Source organism: Oncorhynchus nerka, linkage group LG8 (genome assembly GCF_034236695.1).
Source record: "Oncorhynchus nerka isolate Pitt River linkage group LG8, Oner_Uvic_2.0, whole genome shotgun sequence".
Lineage (NCBI taxonomy): Eukaryota > Metazoa > Chordata > Actinopteri > Salmoniformes > Salmonidae > Oncorhynchus > Oncorhynchus nerka.
This window is the reverse complement of record NC_088403.1, coordinates 33,417,035-33,440,605: the sequence shown is the minus strand read 5'-3', so window position 1 is coordinate 33,440,605 and position 23,571 is coordinate 33,417,035. Positions and strand designations below refer to the sequence as shown.

Genomic DNA, 23,571 nt, shown 5'->3' with positions numbered 1-23,571 from the left:
CCCTATCCAAGCCTCTCTATTTCTACCCCCTATCCAAGCCTCTCTTTCTATCTCCCTATCCAAGCCTCTCTCTTTCTACCTCCCTATCCAAGCCTCTCTCTTTCTACCTCACTATCCAAGCCTCTCTCTTTCTACCACCCTATCCAAGCCCTCTCTCTACCTCCCTATCCAAGCCTCTTTCTACCTCCCTATCCAAGCCTCTCTTTCTACCTCCCTATCCAAGCCTCTCTTTCTACCTCCCTATCCAAGCCTCTCTTTCTACCTCCCTATCCAAGCCTCTCTATTTTTCTCCAACCTACCTCCCTATCCAAGCTCTCTCTTTCTACCTCCCTATCCAAGCCTCTCTCTTTCTACCTCCCTATCCAAGCCTCTCTTTCTACTTCCCTATCCAAGCCCTCTTTCTACCTCCCTATCAAAGCCTCTCTCTTTCTACCTCCCTATCCAAGCCTCTCTTTCTACCTCCCTATCCAAGCCTCTCTCTTTCTACCTCCCTATCCAAGCCTCTCTCTTTCCCTATCCAAGCCTCTCCTTTCTACCTCCTATCCAAAGCCTCTCTTTCTACCTCCCTATCCAAGCCTCTCTTTCTACCTCCCTATCCAAGCCTCTCTTTCTACCTCCCTATCCAAGCCCTCTTTCTTATCAAGCCTCTCTTTCTACCTCCCTATCCAAGCCTCTCTTTCTACCTCCCTATCCAAGCCTCTCTATTTCTACCTCCCTATCCAAGCCTCTCTCTCTCTACCTCCCTATCCAAGCCTCTCTATTTCTACCTCCCTATCCAAGCCTCTCTATTTCTACCTCCCTATCCAAGCCTCCTCTTTCTTACCTCCTATCCAAGCCTCTCTCTTTCTACCTCCCTATCCAAGCATCTCTCTTTTTCTACCTCCCTATCCAAGCCTCTCCTCTCCAAGCCTCTCTTCTACCTCCCTATCCAAGCCTCTCTTTCTACCTCCCTATCCAAGCCTCTCTTTCTACCTCCCTATCCAAGCCTCTCTTTCTACCTCCCTATTTCTACCTCCTATCCAAGCCTCTCTCTTTCTACCTCCCTATCCAAGCCTCTCTCTCTCTACCTCCCTATCCAAGCCTCTCTATTTCTACCTCCCTATCCAAGCCTCTCTTTCTACCTCCCTATCCAAGTCTCTCTCTTTCTACCTCCCTATCCAAGCTCTCTCTTTCTACCTCCCTATCCAAGCCCTCTCTACCCCTTTCCAAGCCTCCCCTATCCCTATCCAAGCCTCTCTTTCTATCTCCCTATCCAAGCCTCTCTCTTTCTACCTCCCTATCCAAGCCTCTCTCTTTCTACCTCACTATCCAAGCCTCTCTCTTTCTACCACCCTATCCAAGCCTCTCTCTACCTCCCTATCCAAGCCTCTCTTTCTACCTCCCTATCCAAGCCTCTCTTTCTACCTCCCTATCCAAGCCTCTCTTTCTACCTCCCTATCCAAGCCTCTCTTTCTACCTCCCTATCCAAGCCTCTCTATTTCTACCTCCCTATCCAAGCCTCTCTTTCTACCTCCCTATCCAAGCCTCTCTCTTTCTACCTCCCTATCCAAGCCTCTCTCTTTCTACCTCCCTATCCAAGCCTCTCTTTCTACTTCCCTATCCAAGCCTTTTTCTTTCTACCTCCCTATCCAAGCCTCTCTCTTTCTACCTCCCTATCCAAGCCTCTCTTTCTACCTCCCTATCCAAGCCTCTCTATTTCTACCTCCCTATCCAAGCCTCTCTTTCTACCTCCCTATCCAAGCCTCTCTCTTTCTACCTCCCTATCCAAGCCTCTCTCTTTCTACCTCCCTATCCAAGCCTCTCTTTCTACCTCCCTATCCAAGCCTCTCTTTCTACCTCCATATCCAAGCCTCTTTCTACCTCCCTATTCTTTACCTCCCTATCCAAGCCTCTCTTTCTACCTCCTATCCAAGCCTCTCTTTCTACCTCCCTATCCAAGCCTTTTCTTTCTACCTTCCTATCAAAGCCTCTCTCTTTCTACCTCCCTATCCAAGCCTCTCTTTCTACCTCCCTATCCAAGCCTCTCTATTTCTACCTCCCTATCCAAGCCTCTCTTTCTACCTCCCTATCCAAGCCTCTCTCTTTCTACCTCCCTATCCAAGCCTCTCTCTTTCTACCTCCCTATCAAGCCTCTCTTTCTACCTCCCTTCCAAGCCTCTCTTTCTACCTCCATATCCAAGCCTCTCTTTCTACCTCCCTATCCAAGCCTCTCTCTTTCTACCTCCCTATCCAAGCCTCTCTCTTTCTACCTCCCTATCCAAGCCTCTCTCTCTCTACCTCCCTATCCAAGCCTCTCTATTTCTACCTCCCTATCCAAGCTCTCTCTTCTACCTCCCTATCCAAGCCTCTCTTTCTACCTCCCTATCCAAGCCCTCTCTTCTACCTCCCTATCCAAGCCTCTCTCTTTCTACCTCCCTATCCAAGCCTCTCTTTCAACCTCCCTATCCAAGCCTCTCTCTTTCTACCTCCCTATCCAAGCTCTCTTTCTACCTCCCTATCCAAGCCTCTCTTTCTCCCTATCCAAGCCTCTCTTTCTAGCCTCTTTCTACCTCCCTATCCAAGCCTCTCTTTCTACCTCCCTATCCAAGCCTCTCTTTCTACCTCCCTATCCAAGCCTCTCTTTCTACCTCCCTATCCAAGCCTCTCTTTCAACCTCCTATCCAAGCCTCTCTTTCTACCTCCCTATCCAAGCCTCTCTCTCTCTACCTCCCTATCCAAGCCTCTCTCTTTCTACCTCCCTATCCAAGCTCTCTCTTTCTACCTCCCTATCCAAGCCTCTCTCTTTCTACCTCCTATCCAAGCCTCTCTGTCTACCCCCTATCCAAGCCTCTCTATTTCTACCTCCCTATCCAAGCCTCTCTTTCTATCTCCCTATCCAAGCCTCTCTTTCTACCTCCCTATCCAAGCCTCTCTCTTTCTACCTCACTATCCAAGCCTCTCTTTCTACCACCCTATCCAAGCCTCTCTCTACCTCCTATCCAAGCCTCTCTTTCTACCTCCCTATCCAAGCCTCTCTTTCTACCTCCTATCCAAGCCCTCTCTTTCTACCTCCCTATCCAAGCCTCTCTTTCTACCTCCCTATCCAAGCCTCTCTATTTCTACCTCCCTATCCAAGCCTCTCTCTTTCTACCTCCCTATCCAAGCCTCTCTCTTTCTACCTCCCTATCCAAGCCTCTCTTTCTACTTCCCTATCCAAGCCTTTTTCTTTCTACCTCCCTATCCAAGCCTCTCTCTTTCTACCTCCCTATCCAAGCCTCTCTTTCTACCTCCCTATCCAAGCCTCTCTATTTCTACCTCCCTATCCAAGCCTCTCTTTCTACCTCCCTATCCAAGCCTCTCTCTTTCTACCTCCCTATCCAAGCCTCTCTCTTTCTACCTCCCTATCCAAGCCTCTCTTTCTACCTCCCTATCCAAGCCTCTCTTTCTACCTCCATATCCAAGCCTCTCTTTCTACCTCCCTATCCAAGCCTCTCTTTCTACCTCCCTATCCAAGCCTCTCTTTCTACCTCCTATCCAAGCCTCTCTATTTCTACCTCCCTATCCAACCTTCCTATCTCTCTTTCTACCTCCCTATCCAAGCCTCTCTTTCTACCTCCCTATCCAAGCCTCTCTATTTCTACCTCCCTATCCAAGCCTCTCTTTCTACCTCCCTATCCAAGCCTCTCTTTCTACCTCCCTATCCAAGCCTCTCTCTTTCTACCTCCCTATCCAAGCCTCTCTTTCTACCTCCCTATCCAAGCCTCTCTTTCTACCTCCCTATCCAAGCCTCTCTTTCTACCTCCCTATCTCTCTTTCTACCTCCCTATCCAAGCCTCTCTCTTTCTAACTCCCCTATCCAAGCCTCTTTCTACCTCCCTATCCAAGCCTCTCTATTTCTACCTCCCTATCCAAGCCTCTCTCTCTACCTCCCTATCCAAGCCTCTCTATTTCTACCTCCCTATCCAAGCCTCTCTTTCTACCTCCCTATCCAAGCCTCTCTTTCTACCTCCCTATCCAAGCCTCTCTCTTTCTACCTCCCTATCCAAGCCTCTCTTTCTACCTTTCTACCTCCCTATCCAAGACTCTCTTTCTACCTCCCTATCCAAGCCTCTCTCCCTATCCAAGCCTCTCTCTTTCTACCTCCCTATCCAAGCCTCTCTTTCTATCCAACCTACCTCCATATCCAAGCCTCTCTATTTCTACCTCCCTATCCAAGCCTCTCTTCTACCTCCCTATCCAGGCCTCTCTCTTTCTATCCAACCTCCCTACCTCCCTATCCAAGCCTCTTTTTCTACCTCCCTATCCAAGCCTCTTTCTACCTCCCTATCCAAGCCTCTCTTTCTACCTCCCTATCCAAGCCTCTCTTTCTACCTCCCTATCCAAGCCTCTCTATTTCTACCTCCCTATCCAAGCCTCTCTCTTTCTACCTCCCTATCCAAGCCTCTCTCTTTCTACCTCCCTATCCAAGCCTCTCTCTTTCTACCTCCCTATCCAAGCCTCTCTTTCTACCTCCCTATCCAAGCCTCTCTTTCTACCTCCCTATCCAAGCCTCTCTCTTTCTACCTCCCTATCCAAGCCTCTCTCTTTCTACCTCCCTATCCAAGCCTCTCTCTTTCTACCTCCCTATCCAAGTCTCTCTATTTCTACCTCCCTATCCAAGCCTCTCTCTTTCTACTTCCCTATCCAAGCCTTTTTCTTTCTACCTCCATATCAAAGCCTCTCTTTCTACCTCCCTATCCAAGCCTCTCTTTCTACCTCCCTATCCTAGCCTCTCTTTCTACCTCCCTATCCAAGCCTCTTTTTCTACCTCCCTATCCAAGCCTCTCTTTCTACCTCCCTATCCAAGCCTCTCTCTTTCTACCTCCCTATCCAAGCCTCTCTATTTCTACCTCCCTATCCAAGCCTCTCTCTTTCTACCTCCCTATCCAAGCCTCTCTTTCTACCTCCCTATCCAAGCCTCTCTTTCTACCTCCCTATCCAAGCCTCTCTTTCTACCTCCCTCTCTCTTTCTACCTCCCTATCCAAGCCTCTCTTTCTACCTCCCTATCCAAGCCTCTCTTTCTACCTCCCTATCCAAGCCTCTCTTTCTACCTCCCTATCCAAGCCTCTCTTTCTACCTCCCTATCCAAGCCTCTCTCTTTCTACCTCCCTATCCAAGCCTCTCTCTTTCTACCTCCCTATCCAAGCCTCTCTCTTTCTACCTCCCTATCCAAGCCTCTCTATTTCTACCTCCCTATCCAAGCCTCTCTCTTTCTACCTCCCTATCCAAGCCTCTCTCTTTCTACCTCCCTATCCAAGCCTCTCTTTCTACCTCCCTATCCAAGCCTCTCTATTTCTACCTCCCTATCCAAGCCTCTCTTTCTACCTCCCTATCCAAGCCTCTCTCTTTCTACCTCCCTATCCAAGCCTCTCTCTTTCTACCTCCTATCCAAGCCTCTCTTTTTCTACCTCCCTATCCAAGCCTCTACCTCCCTATCCAAGCCTCTCTTTCTACCTCCCTATCCAAGCCTCTCTTTCTACCTCCCTATCCAAGCCTCTCTTTCTACCTCCCTATCCAAGCCTCTCTTTCTACCTCCTATCCAAGCCTCTCTTTCTACCTCCCTATCCAAGCCTCTCTCTTTCTACCTCCCTATCCAAGCCTCTCTTTCTACCTCCCTATCCAAGCCTCTCTTTCTACCAAGCCTCCTATCCAAGCCTCCCTATCCAAGCCTCTCTCTTTCTACCTCCCTATCCAAGCCCTCTCTTTCTACCTCCCTATCCAAGCCTCTCTCTTTCTACCTCCCTATCCAAGCCTCTCTTTCTACCTCCCTATCCAAGCCTCTCTTTCTACCTCCTATCCAAGCCTCTCTCTTTCTACCTCCCTATCCAAGCCTCTCTTTCTACCTCCCTATCCAAGCCTCTCTTTCTACCTCCCTATCCAAGCCTCTCTTTCTACCTCCCTATCCAAGCCTCTCTCTTTCTACCTCCCTATCCAAGCCTCTCTCTTTCTACCTCCCTATCCAAGCCTCTCTTTCTACCTCCCTATCCAAGCCTCTCTTTCTACCTCCCTATCCAAGCCTCTCTTTCTACCTCCCTATCCAAGCCTCTCTTTCTACCTCCCTATCCAAGCCTCTCTTTCTACCTCCATATCCAAGCCTCTCTTTCTACCTCCCTATCCAAGCCTCTCTTTCTTCTACCTCCCTATCCAAGCCTCTCTTTCTACCTCCCTATCCAAGCTCTCTCTTTCTACCTCCCTATCCAAGCTCTCTCTTTCTACCTCCCTATCCAAGCCTCTCTTTCTACCTCCCTATCCAAGCCCTCTCTTTCTACCTCCCTATCCAAGCCTCTCTCTTTCTACCTCCCTATCCAAGCCTCTCTCTTTCTACCTCCCTATCCAAGCCTCTCTCTTTCTACCTCCCTATCCAAGCCTCTCTCTTTCTACCTCCCTATCCAAGCCTCTTCTTTCTACCTCCCTATCCAAGCCTCTCTTTCTACCTCCCTATCCAAGCCTCTCTTTCTACCTCCCTATCCAAGCCTCTCTTTCTACCTCCCTATCCAAGCCTCTCTTTCTACCTCCCTATCCAAGCCTCTCTTTCTACCTCCCTATCCAAGCCTCTCTTTCTACCTCCCTATCCAAGCCTCTCTATTTCTACCTCCCTATCCAAGCCTCTCTTTCTACCTCCCTATCCAAGCCTCTCTTTCTACCTCCCTATCCAAGCCTCTCTCTTTCTACCTCCCTATCCAAGCCTCTCTTTCTACCTCCCTATCCAAGCCTCTCTCTTTCTACCTCCCTATCCAAGCTCTCTCTTTCTACCTCCCTATCCCTCCTCTCTATTTCTACCCCCTATCCAAGCCTCTCTTTCTACCTCCCTATCCAAGCCTCTCTCTTTCTACCTCCCTATCCAAGCCTCTCTCTTTCTACCTCCCTATCCAAGCCTCTCTCTTTCTACCTCCCTATCCAAGCTCTCTCTTTCTACCTCCCTATCCAAGCCTCTCTTTCTACCTCCCTATCCAAGCCTCTCTTTCTACCTCCCTATCCAAGCCTCTCTTTCTACCTCCCTATCCAAGCCTCTCTCTTTCTACCTCCCTATCCAAGCTCTCTCTTTCTACCTCCCTATCCAAGCCTCTCTCTTTCTACCTCCCTATCCAAGCCTCTCTTTCTACCTCCCTATCCAAGCCTCTTTCTTTCTCCAACCTCCCTATCCAAGCCTCTCTTTCTACCTCCCTATCCAAGCCTCTCTTTCTACCTCCCTATCCAAGCCTCTCTTTCTACCTCCCTATCCAAGCCTCTCTCTTTCTACCTCCCTATCCAAGCCTCTCTCTTTCTACCTCCCTATCCAAGCCTCTCTTTCTACCTCCCTATCCAAGCCTCTCTTTCTACCTCCATATCCAAGCCTCTCTTTCTACCTCCCTATCCAAGCCTCTCTCTTTCTACCTCCCTATCCAAGCCTCTCTCTTTCTACCTCCCTATCCAAGCCTCTCTTTCTACCTCCCTATCCAAGCCTCTCTATTTCTACCTCCCTATCCAAGCCTCTCTTTCTTTCTCCCTATCCAAGCCTCTCTCTTTCTACCTCCCTATCCAAGCCTCTCTTTCTACCTCCCTATCCAAGCCTCTCTTTCTACCTCCATATCCAAGCCTCTCTCTTTCTACCTCCCTATCCAAGCCTCTCTCTTTCTACCTCCCTATCCAGGCCTCTCTCTCTACCTCCCTATCCAAGCCTCTCTCTCTACCTCCCTATCCAAGCCTCTCTTTCTACCTCCCTATCCAAGCCTCTCTCTTTCTACCTCCCTATCCAAGCCTCTCTTTCTACCTCCCTATCCAAGCCTCTCTCTTTCTACCTCCCTATCCAAGCCTCTCTATTTCTACCTCCCTATCCAAGCCTCTCTCTTTCTACCTCCCTATCCAAGCCTCTCTCTTTCTACCTCCCTATCCAAGCCTCTCTCTTTCTACCTCCCTATCCAAGCCTCTCTTTCTACCTCCCTATCCAAGCCTCTCTTTCTACCTCCCTATCCAAGCCTCTCTCTTTCTACTTCCCTATCCAAGCCTCTTTCCTTCTACCTCCTAGCCTCTCTTTCTCCTATCCAAGCCTCTCTCTCTTTCTACCTCTCCTATCCAAGCATCTCTCTTTCTACCTCCCTATCCAAGCCTCTCTTTCTACCTCCCTATCCAAGCCTCTCTGTCTACCCCCTATCCAAGCCTCTCTGTCTACCCCCTATCCAAGCCTCTCTTTCTACCTCCCTATCCAAGCCTCTCTTTCTACCTCCCTATCCAAGCCTCTCTTTCTACCTCCCTATCCAAGCCTCTCTATTTCTACCTCCCTATCCAAGCCTCTCTCTCTCTACCTCCCTATCCAAGCCTCTCTATTTCTACCTCCCTATCCAAGCCTCTCTTTCTACCTCCTTATCCAAGCCTCTCTCTTTCTACCTCCCTATCCAAGCCTCTCTTTCTACCTCCCTATCCAAGCCTCTCTATTTCTACCTCCCTATCCAAGCCTCTCTCTTTCTACCTCCCTACCCAGTCCTCTCTCTTTCTACCTCCCTATCCAAGCCTCTCTTTCTACCTCCCTATCCAAGCCTCTCTCTTTCTACCTCCCTATCCAAGCCTCTCTCTTTCTACCTCCCTATCCAAGCCTCTCTGTCTACCCCCTATCCAAGCCTCTCTATTTCTACCCCCTATCCAAGCCTCTCTTTCTATCTCCCTATCCAAGCCTCTCTCTTTCTACCTCCCTATCCAAGCCTCTCTCTTTCTACCTCACTATCCAAGCCTCTCTCTTTCTACCACCCTATCCAAGCCTCTCTCTCTACCTCCCTATCCAAGCCTCTCTTTCTACCTCCCTATCCAAGCCTCTCTTTTTTACCTCCCTATCCAAGCCTCTCTTTCTACCTCCCTATCCAAGCCTCTCTTTCTACCTCCCTATCCAAGCCTCTCTATTTCTACCTCCCTATCCAAGCCTCTCTTTCTACCTCCTTATCCAAGCCTCTCTCTTTCTACCTCCCTATCCAAGCCTCTCTTTCTACCTCCCTATCCAAGCCTCTCTATTTCTACCTCCCTATCCAAGCCTCTCTCTTTCTACCTCCCTACCCAGTCCTCTCTCTTTCTACCTCCCTATCCAAGCCTCTCTTTCTACCTCCCAATCCAAGCCTCTCTTTCTACCTCCCTATCCAAGCCTCTCTCTTTCTACCTCCCTATCCAAGCCTCTCTTTCTACCTCCCTATCCAAGCCTCTCTATTTCTACCTCCCTATCCAAGCCTCTCTCTTTCTACCTCCCTATCCAAGCCTCTCTATTTCTACCTCCCTATCCAAGCCTCTCTTTCTACCTCCCTATCCAAGCCTCTCTCTTTCTACTTCCCTATCCAAGCCTTTTTCTTTCTACCTCCCTATCAAAGCCTCTCTTTCTACCTCCCTATCCAAGCCTCTCTTTCTACCTCCCTATCCTAGCCTCTCTTTCTACCTCCCTATCCAAGCCTCTCTTTCTACCTCCCTATCCAAGCCTCTCTTTCTACCTCCCTATCCAAGCCTCTCTATTTCTACCTCCCTATCCAAGCCTCTCTCTCTCTACCTCCCTATCCAAGCCTCTCTATTTCTACCTCCCTATCCAAGCCTCTCTATTTCTACCTCCCTATCCAAGCCTCTCTCTTCCTACCTCCCTATCCAAGCCTCTCTCTTTCTACCTCCCTATCCAAGCCTCTCTCTTTCTACCTCCCTATCCAAGCCTCTCTATTTCTACCTCCCTATCCAAGCCTCTCTTTCTACCTCCCTATCCAAGCCTCTCTATTTCTACCTCCCTATCCAAGCCTCTCTCTTTCTACCTCCCTATCCAAGCCTCTCTCTTTCTACCTCACTATCCAAGCCTCTCTCTCTACCTCCCTATCCAAGCCTCTCTCTCTACCTCCCTATCCAAGCCTCTCTTTCTACCTCCCTATCCAAGCCTCTCTTTCTACCTCCCTATCCAAGCCTGTCTCTTTCTACCTCCCTATCCAAGCCTCTCTTTCTACCTCCCTATCCAAGCCTCTCTTTCTACCTCCCTATCCTAGCCTCTCTTTCTACCTCCCTATCCAAGCCTCTCTATTTCTACGTCCCTATCCAAGCCTCTCTATTTCTACGTCCCTATCCAAGCCTCTCTATTTCTACCTCCCTATCCAAGCCTCTCTCTTCTCTTTATACCTCCAAATCCAATCCTTTCTCTACCGCTCTATCCAAGCCTCTGTCAGCCTCCCTGCCTACCTTCATACCCCAGCCTTTCTCCTGTCTGGGGCTCTCCTGCCTAGCTTCTCTGCCTCTCTCTCTCAGGCACATTGGCTGGGGTCTGTGCTGTTCTGGGGCTCTTTCAGCTGGGCTGTCTGGTCTCTGACAAACCACTTGGATGGAATATGACCTCTGGCTAGTGTAATCTATCTCCATTTCTTCAGTGCCACGCTATCAGTAATTACCCTCTCATTCTGTCCCCCTATCCTCTGAAGAGTGACGCAATTTCTACTCTCATCTATCTCAACGCATCCCTTCATCTCTCGGCTTACTCTGTCTTTCCTCAGAATCCCCTCAGATCATTTATGCGTGTCCTTGGCTTCCAATCTAAGTTATAACATGTTAAACACCTTCTCCTCTCCTTCTCCGTCCTAACTCACCCCGTTCCTCTTTTCTCTCTCCTCAGATCCCTCAGATCAGCTATGCGTCCACGGCCCCGGAGCTCAGTGACAACACGAGGTATGACTTCTTCTCCCGCGTCGTTCCTCCGGACTCCTACCAGGCCCAGGCAATGATGGACATCGTCACGGCGATGGGATGGAACTACGTGTCCACGCTCGCCTCCGAGGGGAACTACGGCGAGAGCGGTGTCGAGGCCTTCGTGCAGATCTCCCGGGAAACAGGTACGTGGAATAGCGAAAACATGCTCAAGACACTCTCATACAGACAGTACTGAATGGAGGTGCTGAATCTTGATCACAGTGAACACAGTCTACAATTCTTGAGCGTTTGGACATCTCTCTTCAGTGATGGCTCTCTGTGGAACTCTGAACAACAGTAGCTGCCCTAGTAAATGGCAGTCTCAAACATATCTGTTTAAAAACATCAGTGATATTAACTGTCAGATAGTATCTGTCAGCTACAGATTGACAGTTAGTCAGCATAAAAAAACACTGATTTCATCAGATAAAGTCTCTAGTGGTTTTAACTTGTCTCTGTGTGTTTGTTGAGAGTGCTCGGGTTTGCCAGCAATCACTGATGTCTCTTTTTCTTAGTGTGAGAAGGGAAACATCAAATGACACCTCATCTCCCATATACTGAAATGCATAATGTTTGCTTGGGGAATATGGCATCAATTCAGACACCACATTCAAACAGTCAATTCAGACACGTGAATTTCCCCCAAAACTCACAGATATACATCAGTGAGCATTGTGCTTTACTGCCGTAAGCAATGCTGCTAGTTTCTACTGTGTGACTTGACTGGGTTTCTATACTGTGGGTTTAGTTGTTGTGCTGCTCTCTTCCCTGCTGTGCTGTGCTGTGCTAAGGGCTGTGTGCTGTGACAGTGAACAGTCAGCTGTTCAGATGTTTAGCCTTGCTAGGGCTGTGCAGATGTTGACATGGCTGGAGGGGTGAGGGGGAGGAGGGGGGGGGGAGGAGGGGAAAGGGAGAGGATGAAGAGGAAAGAAGCAGGCCCGAACATCAGCAGTGGAGCTGTCTGTATGTCTGTCCATTTGATACGATGCTGAGCAACACATTTAAAAGCTAAACGAGAATACCCTGCAGATCCACACACTCAAACGAACATATTTCATTCAGTAGGCTCTGGGTAGGGGGCAAATTACAGTCCTAAGTGGTTAGAATGAAGTAAATGTCCATTCCTTGTTTCCTGCTCCCGAGCGGACAGCTTTAATTCCACTACACTGTGTATTGTATTCTAGTTGTGGAGTAATACTAACACCTGTCGTGAAAATTCTTCTTGAGAGAGACTTTGTAATTTCTTCAAACACATATCTTTATTTAATATCAATTAATTATTGCAATAATGAAGCTGTCGTCCCCACACTCTAAAATGTGTTGTTGAGGCTTAACCTTATGATAGAGGAATTCTAAATTACTTTGCTTTAATTGCCAAAATCAATTAGCACTCATTTCTAATTCATTAATGAATTGTAAGTTCATTAATTATGCATGAAGTAGATCGAGACCAGTCTTAAAAGCCAGGTAAAGAGCGTTTAATTCCAGAGAGTACTGAATGCTTACACACATTTCCACAGGTTATAAACTGAAAATGACGTCAGCGTTTTCCAAACGTTCCGTTTCACAAACAGAGGGCCCCTCTAACTTTCAAGCCTCCGCGTTATCAGCACGAAGTCAAGGCCAGTCAGCATAAATCAACATTCCCGACCATTTGGAGATGGCCCGTTCCCACCACCTGGAGATTTGTACAACTGAATGAACTAAGGAACAGACCTATTGTTACTAACTCCTGACTACATTATATACAATTGGGAAAGGGGGCAAGAGGGAAAACTCACATGTACCGTACTAGTCAGTTTCTGATTGGGATGTATACATAATTAGTCATTTCAACCATATTTTCACCTTAACAGATAATGTTTGTTCTTATATAGCTGACACTAAGAATGCTTAGTCATGGCTGGTTCCACCCCTCCCATGCAGATTGGGGGGCACCACGAGCCACTTTGGGTACATATTGTGGTTATTTGCACCCGGTGTTGTTTTAACCCCCACCTGGCTTAGTCTCCCAGATGCAAGGATGATTTTGAGACAATAAGGGATTGTTCTACTCCTAAACTATCTCTAGTAAAACCCATCATTGACCATACACCCAGATTAGCTGCAGGGAGCTAGAGTGGAGACCATAAAAACACAGCATTAGTAGAACAGAAATGTCTTACTATTTGTTAAGTATTCATTGTTAACTATTAATATCAAAGAAATCAGGTAATATGTCATTTTCACATTCCACCATTTTGAGATGTCCCTCAACTTAACAGAGAATGAAGAGTTTTAAAAAGACATTAATACAAATCATTATGATCATACTGAGCACACTCCCATTGGTCAGCATGCTGGAAATATCCATTTCCATCCCTATAGCACCATCTGTAGAAACTAAAAATAGCATATTGTGTTGGACAAATCCAGGTAGTGACTCCCGGTTTAAGTAAAATGTATTCTGTTTAGTGCCTAATGAACATGACCCAGGACAAGCATCATGATCCCACTATTTATAAGGCAATGCTTATGGACTCTATGTGCCATTGGCGTAAACCTGCTATAGTTCCTGAGTATTAACGTTATCATCAAAAATGTCATTTGGTATTGGATATAGTTCAAATAGATTAGGATCAGTTTCATTCTCAGGATCAGAGTTCACCCTCTCCATTCTCCAATCAATCCAAAATACATGAATTGCTCCACTCATATAGTTATTAACATACTAAAAATGTACTTAAATCAATTAGTCAGTTTTTGAAAATCATTCAGTTTCCAAATCATAATCAAAACCCAATTAATTATCCAACCAAAATGTAGAATAACATTCTTCAGTGATTCACATTGGTTCTATCACTCAAAGTTAAAACCCTCCATTTAACACACATCCATGTACATTTATACTAACATACATTTATATTAACAAACATTACATTAATCTTGTAATTCTAGCATTATCTTTCTCATCAGGATTATAATTACAGTATCCCAATGCATTATTAGTCTAAATTACTATATTTATAACCCGATACACCAAATAAACAATCTTAGACAAGTCTAAATCAATTACGGGCACAGTTGACCAACTCTCCTATCACACTGTCGACCTCATTTGAACCTGTTTAATTAATTTAGTCAAAATCTAAAATATGTTTTAACAAATCTAGGCCCTTCAAAAAATGTGCGCTGTCAGATCAATATTCAATACTAAAACATTCACTTTAAATAGTTGACACTGTTCCACGTAATGGAAACAGATTATCGTTTTAAATGACATCACCTTCCTGCTTCAATTCACTGGTGTTACCTAAACTACAAAACCGAGCAGCAATAATCAGAAACGGTCAAAGAACGTTTCCGCCTTCGACTTCATCATACCTCTACACCAAACTTAACCCACTTCGTCCCTTACAGCCCACTCCATTTCAGTGAGCACCAGTCGCTTACGCCCACGGACTAAAACATGGAAACTCACCTATTCTTACCAGTAGAAAAAAAACACACAAAATGAAAACATTCTCAAACAACATTCTGGGTTTACCTCTATCGTAAGTTTAAAAATAAACTTGACAACATTCTCCTCTGTCTGCTTTACACTTATTACATTTCACAAAACGAGAGCCTCTTCCTGCCCACAACTTCAATTCATCGCCGCTGTAGCCTTGTTTTATCATGCAGTAATTAAGACCTATGCTCAGTTCTCAATTCTGATCATTGCCACAGCTCTATCGCAATTGCCAATCAGCTATTACCAGAATTCATTAGATGTCGGTAACTGTCTCTTCTGATTAGGCTACAGGGAATAAAACAAAGACTTGCAATTGTTGAATTACAATCAGAAATCCAGATTTTAGTAAGTAACATAGACCCAATGCTATTGGCGTCATGGATTCCCCTGGTAATGCTGCTCATTCCGTTCACCAGCTCCGGAGGTCTACGTAACCTGCCTTCTAGGCGTCACTGAACTGGATCATTACCACCAACCCCGGACTGTCTTGTCTCATTACGCACACCTGGTTCCCATTCCCACTGATTAGTATGTGTATGTATGTGCCCTCTGTTCCCCATTGTCCTAGTTGATTATTGTTTCATGTCCGTTGGTCTTGTGAGGACCTGTGCTTTGTTGTATTGGTTTCCGTGTTAACGTGTTAGTGTGCACTTGTTGTTACGGGTCTCGTTCCGTGTATTTATTAGAGGTTTACACCTTGTTCTTTGTTTGGTTTACAGCCCTGTGCTACATATACAGTTGAAGTCAGAAGTTTACATACACTTAGGTTGGAGTCATTTATACTTGTTTTTCAACCACTCCACAAATTTCTTGTTAACACACTATAGTTTTGGCAAGTCGGTTAGGACATCTACTGTGTGCATGACACAAGTAATTTTTCCAACAATTGTTAACAGACAGATTATTTCACTTATAATTCACTCTATCACAATTCCAATGGGTCAGAAGTTTACATACACTAAGTTGACTGTGCCTTTAAACAGCTTGGAAAATTCCAGAAAATTATGTCATGGCTTTAGAAGCTTCTGATAGGCTAATTGACATCATTTGAGTCAATTGGAGGTGTACCTGTGGATGTACTTGAAGGCCTACCTTCAAACTCAGTGCCTCTTTGCTTGACATTATGGGAAAATCAAAAGAAATCAGCCAAGACCTCAGAAAAAAAAATGGTAGACCTCCACAAGTCTGGTTCATCCTTGGGAGCAATTTCCAAATGCCTGAAGGTACCACGTACATCTGTACAAACAATAGTAAGCAAGTATAAACACCATGGGACCACGCAGCCGTCATACCGCTCAGGAAGGAGACGCGTTCTGTCTCCTAGAGATGAACGTATTTTGGTGTGAAAAGTGCAAATCCATCCCAGAACAACAGCAAAGGACCTTGTGAAGATGCTGGAGGAAACAGGTACGAAAGTATCTATATCCACAGTAAAACGAGTCCTATATCGACATAACCTGAATGGCCGCTCAGCAAGGAAGAAGCCACTGCTCCAAAAACGCCATAAAAAAAGCCAGACTACGATATGCAATTGCACATGGGGACAAATATCATACTTTTTGGAGAAATGTCCTCTGGTCTGATGAAACAAAAATATAACTATTTGGCTATAATGACCATCGTTATGTTTGGAGGAAAAAGGGGAAGGCTTTTAAAGCGAAGAACACCATCCCAACCGTGAAGCACGGGGGTGGCAGCATCATGTTGTGGGGGTGCTTTGCTGCAGGAGGGACTGGTGCACTTCACAAAATATATATTGAATCAATATCTCAAGACATCAGTAAGGAAGTTAAAGCTTGGTCGCAAATGGGTCTTCCAAATGGACAATGACCCCAAGCATACTTCCAAAGTTGTGGCAAAATGGCTTAAGGACAACAAAGTCAAGGTATTGAAGTGGCCATCACAAAGCCCTGACCTCAATCCTATAGAACATTTGTGGGCAGAACTGAAAAAGCGTGTGCGAGCAAGGAGGCCTACAAACCTGCTTCAGTTACACCAGCTCTGTCAGGAGGAATGGGCCAAAATTCACCCAACTTATTGTGGGAAGCTTGTGGAAGGCTACCCGAAACGTTTGACCCAAGTTAAACAATTTAAAGGTAATGCTACCAAATACTAATTGAGTGTATGTAAACTTCTGACCCATGGGGAATGTGATAAAATGAATAAAAGCTGAAATAAATCCTTCTCTCTACTATTATTCTGACATTTCACATTTTAAAATGAAGTGGTGATCCTAACTGACCTCTGACAGGGAATTTTTACTAGGATTATTTCATTCTTTTCATTATCATCAGTAGCATTTTAAGACTTTTTTTGCTCTAGCCATTTAAATAAACCGGCGTCAACACAAAAATCTATTATATTCCCTCTGGCAAAAATGCAAAAACAAAATGGCAGTTCATAACGATGCTTAACATTCTGTATGCATTCTTAAACTACCCTCGCCACCGAGACCTTGTTGATTTCCAGAACTTGCATTATAGATTCTTCTTTACATTCTACACAATTATGTGTACAGTATAAATGTATTTGGCTAAGGTGTATGTAAACTTCAGACTTCAACTTTATATATGCTGTATATGTGTTTGTTTTGGGCTTCGTTCCCGTCATGTTTATGACGTACACTATTTTGGGTAGTGAAATAAAATAAACTAGTTCGTATTCCTTGCGCCCGCCTCCTATCATTATACAACGTGACAATTGAAATGATAAGTAAATAACCCAATTATAATGGTGTGTAGTCTTAACATCTGGCACTAAAAACGACACCATTACCGGAAAATAGCCTTAAAGTTCATCCAAGTGTTTCTTTGTAAAGATTTGCACAAAGGGAAACTTACGGTGAATGAGTTGAATCGATATTCGTTGATTTGGAAACAGATCTGGCGAGTTTAATATAAATGAATGATATTTTCCTGAAATTCTTTTATTACATCACATTTTATCCAAACACTGCACATTGTAATTTGAATTTTCCCCAAGTCAGATTCCCCAAGGCGTCACCTGCACAATAAGTCCCTTGTTCAATGAGCTTCACCAAGCTGCGCTCTCGTCCTACACTCCACACCAACTTCACCAATCCTACTCTGATCGACTCACTACCACGCGTCTGGACTTTTGGTTGCCCACAACTGGCAAACAAACAATCATGCCCAAGGATACTTCACTTAAGAGCAATGAGGGATTGTTCTACTCCTAAACTATCTCTAGTAAAACCCATTATTGACCATACACCCAGATTAGCTGCAGGGAGCTAGAGTGGAGACCATAAAAACACAGCATTAGTAGAGCAGAAATGTCTTACTATTTGTTAAGTATTCATTGTTAACTTTTTTTTTTAAATCAGGTAAATGCGTAATTTTCCTCACACACCATGATCCTCCCACTACCCTGTCTGTGGCGGTCTCTGGACACACACACATGTTTGCGCGTACACGTGTATGTGCCTACATGCATGTGTGTGAGGAGTCTGAGAGGAGAGAGAAGTCGACTGACTGTCCTTCTGAAGGGGTTTTAATGAAGAGAACCTGGGAGGAGGAGAAAAGTAATGACAGGTGTCATAAGACCAACCATCCTCTCTCTCTCTCTCTCTCTCTCTCTCTCTCTCTCTCTCTCTCTCTCTCTCTCTCTCTCTCTCTCTCTCTCTCTCTCTCTCTCTCTCTCTCTCTCTCTCTCTCTCTCTCTCTCTCTCTCTCTCTCTCATTGCCAGTGATTGAATTAAGGAGTGATTGTTAGGTGATTTAATATTATTTCATATTATTATTACTATGATGACTGCCACCACCGCTTACGCTCCTCCCTGCGTGCTGCTACTGAGCAGCTGTGGTAATTGCTGTTTAATCGAGGAGTTATGATTCCAGAGACGTTGTGTTTGTGTTCGTGAAGTTGTGTTTGTGTTCGTGAAGCACGTCTCAGCTCCCTTTAGGCATATTAAGGATGTTTTCACCATAACGTGTAAGATGCACCTAACCATTAATGATGGGATGATGGGGGATGTCTGTAGAGAGAGGCAATGGTGTGTCCATTTTAACTAGCTGACTCTCTCCTCTTGCGTGAGGCAGGGGAAAGCGAGGGAGTGAAAGTAGGAGAGACCGAGAGGGAACTAGAGAGGGAACGAAAGACCTTGAGCATTCAGGTTGACTATAGGTTGTGACAGTGTAGTACACTATTTTCCTATTTCTGCGTGTGAAGAAGAGAGAAAGGAGTGAGAGGGAGAGAGAGAGAGAGCATGAGAGAGAAGGCGAGAGAGAGAGGGAAGAGACTGGGGGGGGTTGAGAGACCGAGAGGAAGAGGGATAGAGTGAAAGAGAGGGAGAGACAGAGAGATGCGACATGGAGAGAGAGAGAGAGATGTTGAGGTAGAGTGATCCAGATGGGAGGTAGAGAGATCCAGATGGGAGGTATTCTCTCTCTCCCGTCCAGACATCCAGATGACAGGCTCTCCTCCAGCTGTAGGATAAGACTTGGATTACAACATAGAGATGGAGAATTCACACACACACACACACACACACACACACACACACACACACACACACACACACACACACACACACACACACACACACACACACACACACACACACACACACACACACACACACACACACACACACAGAGAGGGAGACAGAAGATTTAACAGACAGCCAATTAGCCTAGTAACTAATGTCACACGATAGTCAGATGAGAAAGTCAATAGACATGCAACAATGAGCACCATGTTTCAGCAAGTAACAATCTCTGTTTCCTCTGTGTGTGTGTGTGTGTGTGTGTGTGTGTGTGTCTCCTCTCAGCTCCCCTGCCTCCCTTCTGGTAACAACCTCTCATAAATACCTATCCAATTGACCTTTGTTTCATTTGTTCATTAACCTTTGATTATCTGGAATTAATTCCATTCACATTTAGCAAACAAACCAGGGCTCCCAGACGAGATGCGTCCAAAAAAGATAATAACAGCAAATGATTAGCAAACAAGGGATGAACGTAGGTTCACTGAGCCTGAACCGTTCCCTGAACAGTTCCACATGACTGGACCTCATTGTGGTGGGGAGACTGGGACAGCTGTAGACTGACAGTTATAATGACCAGCATCAGTGGATTGTGTGTGTGTGTGTGTGTGTGTGTGTGTGTGTGTGTGTGTGTGTGTGTGTGTGTGCGTGCGTGCGCCTGTCGGTGTGAGTGTTTAGTGTGTGTGTGTGTGTGTGTTTGTGTGTGTGTTTGTGTGTGTGCGCGCCTGTCGGTGTGTGTGTTTAGTGTGTGTGTGTGTGTGTGTGCGTGGGCCTGTCTTTGTGCGTGTTTAGTGTGTGTGTGTGTGTGTTGACAAACGTCTCTCCCATTGCCTTTCCGTGTTGAGTAGCAGTGGATGCCTCAAGGCTAGACGAGGCCAGTACATGACAGTGCTGACTAGAGACTGACATTCTTGAAGGACCCACCGATGTTGGTGGATGTTAGACTTTAGAGCAGACTTAATTTAACCCTGTTGTCTCTTAGCCTCTACCTCTTGTGTAGTAGTGCACACCTCGAGGCAAGATCAGGCCAGTTCATGACACTGCATTCATCCATGTGTAATGTCAGGGGAGGGATACTGCATGGCTTGTAATACGTTTGGAGGATGTTGACATTAGGACAGACATAACCCTATTCCTCTTGTGCAATAGTAGGTGCCTAGTGGCTAGAGGAGGGATATGCCTAGTGATATGATCATCCAGGCCGTAAGGCTTTGCCTAAATGAATCACCAGAAGGAGATCCACAGAAGATCCCATGCCCTCGTGGAATAGCCTAAAGCGACAACCTCTCCTCGCCCCTCCTGCACCCCCTTTCCCCTTCTCCCCCTTTTCTCTTCCTCCTCCACTCTCCAATAGTTAGTATCAGAGCATGCTTGTTACACAGACAGACCGACAGGCAGATTCAGAGACGTGCCTGGAGAAGGCCAGGGCCTCCAAACCTCCAGACTGCGGAGCAGTAGCTCCAGTGACATCCAGACAGATCCAGGCAGAGGCCCTGACTATGGCCTGTCATGACAGGCCTCAGGCGGGCATTCGACAGGCCTGACCAAGGGGCTGACACGGAGTGGAGGGAACTGACCATGAGTCACCATGGCTGGTGAATGAAAGGACACAGTGACAACACCCTCCAGCCACCTTTCTCTCTAATGATCATTAAGGAAATCTTCATCTTCTGCCTCCAGACCCCTGGTCAGATCTGGCAGAGAGAGGCAGTAGCTGACTGGGCCAGCAATAATGAACACGGCTCTGAATCAGTTACCTTCTCCTGGAGCAACACCAGCTTATCCCAGCCTCTGTCCCCCAGGCGACAACAACCCAGCTCAGTACCTGCCACTAGGGCAACAGCCTAACGCAACCCAGCACAACCTTCTGCCAGCCTGTAGAGCTTTGACCCTAAACCAACCATTATAACCAGGAGAGGGACTCTCTGACTTTACATCACCCCAGCCTGCTGTTGTCCCTGCTGGGGTGAAGAAGAGAGGATAAACCCCGGGAACTGGAGACCAGAGAGCCTGTGTGTCTGCCGGGGCTCTTAGCCAGTGTGTGTGTGTGCGTGTGTGTGTTTGTGTGTAAGCCTCCAGGGATTAGGGAAACCACATCTCCATAATGTAACGGACTGTGAGCTTTAGTCACCAGCCCTGAACAGAGAACAGATACCAGCACCAGCACACAATGACTGTTCTATAGCAGCTCAACTGGCATGGGAGAGGAATTCAAAGCACCACAGATGGACGAACGAAGACAAAACATCTCTTTGAGAATCATTCATTAAATGGTTATCTCAACGAGCTATTTAATTAGCTTTGTAGGACTTAATGATTTAATCACCAGACTTTAATTTCCATTGCTGTCTGAAATCCTCGCTGTCCCTCAACTACGGTGGAGGTCTGACTCATTTTACAGACCATAATATTGTATGAGTCAGCCTAAAGCCGTGTGTGTGTGTGTGTGTGTGTGTGTGTGTGTGTGTGTGTGTGTGTGTGTGTGTTTGTGTGTGCGTGTGTGTGGAAACCTTGTTTTCAGGCACCCTGTCCCCACAGATCAGTTGTGGATTAAAACACAGGTGTCTGTCTTTATCTGACTGTTCATCATGCCACGACACAGCACTGTATGAGACACCGCATAAGACGCTGTGTTGATTGATGATGGAGGGAGTAGAGAGCTTATATGGAGGAGGAGGAGGAGGAGGAGAAATAGAAAGAAGAGGATGACATTGACAACGTAGTGGAGGCCTATCCTTCACTGTCAGCCATTGTCCCCCGGCTGGCTTTATTCTCCCAGATCCTTGTCCTTGATTATGGGCTTCTGAGGATCAAGGGTAGGGGCTGATGTAATTCATCATTGTCTCAGAAAAGCACAGAGAGAGAGAGAGAGGAGAGGTCATGAGCAGATGAGCTCCTGCATTTTTCAGCATGTTCTTAAAAAAATAGAGTTAGATAAACTTGGATTGTTTTTGTCAGGGACCCAAACAGGATGCTACCCTCTACAACATAACCTTGACTCCAAATCAAAACCTTTCGTCTGATTTTGGACGGAAATACGGAATCACGTGGAAGGTTTACAACTACTAAAGATTATTATTCCAAAGATATACAGCAAATGCTCTGGAAAACAAAATAAACTGAAAACACCATCCAACCTGGAACGGAGTGAGTAATGTTTAGTCTGAAGCTATATTTTATTTCCAAAAGCCAAGAAGAAAAATACATGACATTAACTTTATAAGGACTGAATGCTAAATTAAGGCTGCTAGGCTTGATACAACCTCAATTAGCACTGACGTGTCAAGTCAGAGATGTCAAAGCCCTTTAGCCCAACAATGGCATGAGAGTCGCACAGTCTACTCCAACCAAATGGAGAGGCATTAGAAGCTGCCTCCCGCTGTTCAGAGTTAATTCAAATACAGTACCCTGTGTATGTAAAGAACGATAAGAGACAAAAAGAGCACAAAATGAAGCTCTTTATGGAAAATCAGCAACCTCATCTTCCACACAGACCATCTCCTGGCATGACACAGTGCTATATTAGCACACTACCCCTCTGTTAAGGGGGGTAGGGGGTTGTTACCAAGGGGTGGAAACTCAGGATACTATACAACGAGGACTCTGAGTCAACTAATATAAATCTCTATAAGTCTGGAACAGTATTGGTACAGGGGAACCCCAAACAGTTTCAGCTGGACTTTCACCTAATCAAAGAATTAGCTCAGCAGGAGAAGCTCTCCCTTGAGAAAGATACCCCCAAACCCGAGCAGGTCAGACCAGACCTCTTCATTATACAACCCCACAGACAAGCCACCCCAAGCAGAAAGTAAGTCAACCTCCGAGCACAGAGTGCTACTCCCTCATTGAAATGAAGGATACATTCACCCAGTTGGAGGTAAGGCAGGTGGAGCTGGAACAGCTGGTGTTTACACTACAGTCAGCACAGACCCAGACAACAGTCCAGCACAACAACACCCCCTTAACCAGACCCGGAGAGCTGGAGGTGGGGAGAGACATATCTGCACTCTGGACTGTGGTGAGACAACTTCAACAGGAAGCAGGAGAAGAACAGAGCACTAGAGGAGAGGATCAGACTGCTGGAGGAGAGGGTGAGGGGGATGGCGTGTGACAGAGAACAACCCACTAGAGAGTTGGCCACCCCCGCAGAGGAGTGAGCAGAGCAGCCCACCTCAGCTCCCGACAAATTCTCGACACCACAGCAGAACAGTCCACCTCAGACCCTGACCACGTCGACATCACAGCTGGACAGACAAATGAAGAACCCCAAGCCCAGGGGATCTCACCCCCCCTGAGCATCCCCCCCCCCCTGTCAGCCACCCTGATACCCCTCCTGACAACCCCCCCACACCCACTGAGGACATGGTGTCCAAACACCCAGCGCACCCTAGACCTTCTGCCTGAGGACCAACTAGGTTCAGCTAGCCACATATTAATACACACAGGCCCAAATGACCTGAGAGCACAGCAGGAAAGGGTGGCCACAGCACTCAAGAGAGTGTTTGAAAAAGCTTCTTCTACGTTCCCCAATGCACAAGTGGTTATATCCACCCTGCTACCACAAAGACTTCCACCTTACTTCTATTTACCCGCTGTATGGTAGCATTTCCTGTGACTGTGCCTCAAAACCAAATGTTTACCTGGCCCACCACTCCACCCTGGACATGAACAGCCTTTATGACCAGGTCCACCTATACAAGGCAGTAGTTCCCACCTTCGCCCGGACCCTAAAGGACATCGTTCTCAAACGAAGCCCCAACACTTCACACAAGAGCAACAGATCAATAGACACCCGCCCAGACCAGCGAGACACTCTCCCAGACCTGCGGCACCCACCCCCCCCAAACTTACACATAGAGGACCCACACCGAGAGGACCTACATCCAG

At 46.4% G+C, this 23,571-nt stretch overlaps 1 protein-coding gene across 1 annotated transcript in view; it reads left to right on the top strand.

The window, feature by feature from the left end:
* Positions 1-23,571, top strand: part of LOC115121707 (metabotropic glutamate receptor 8-like) — a 334,747-nt gene that overhangs the window by 94,835 nt on the left and 216,341 nt on the right. The window contains 1 exon segment of the mRNA XM_065021713.1: positions 10,611-10,827. Coding sequence (XP_064877785.1) covers positions 10,611-10,827 — 217 coding nt within the window.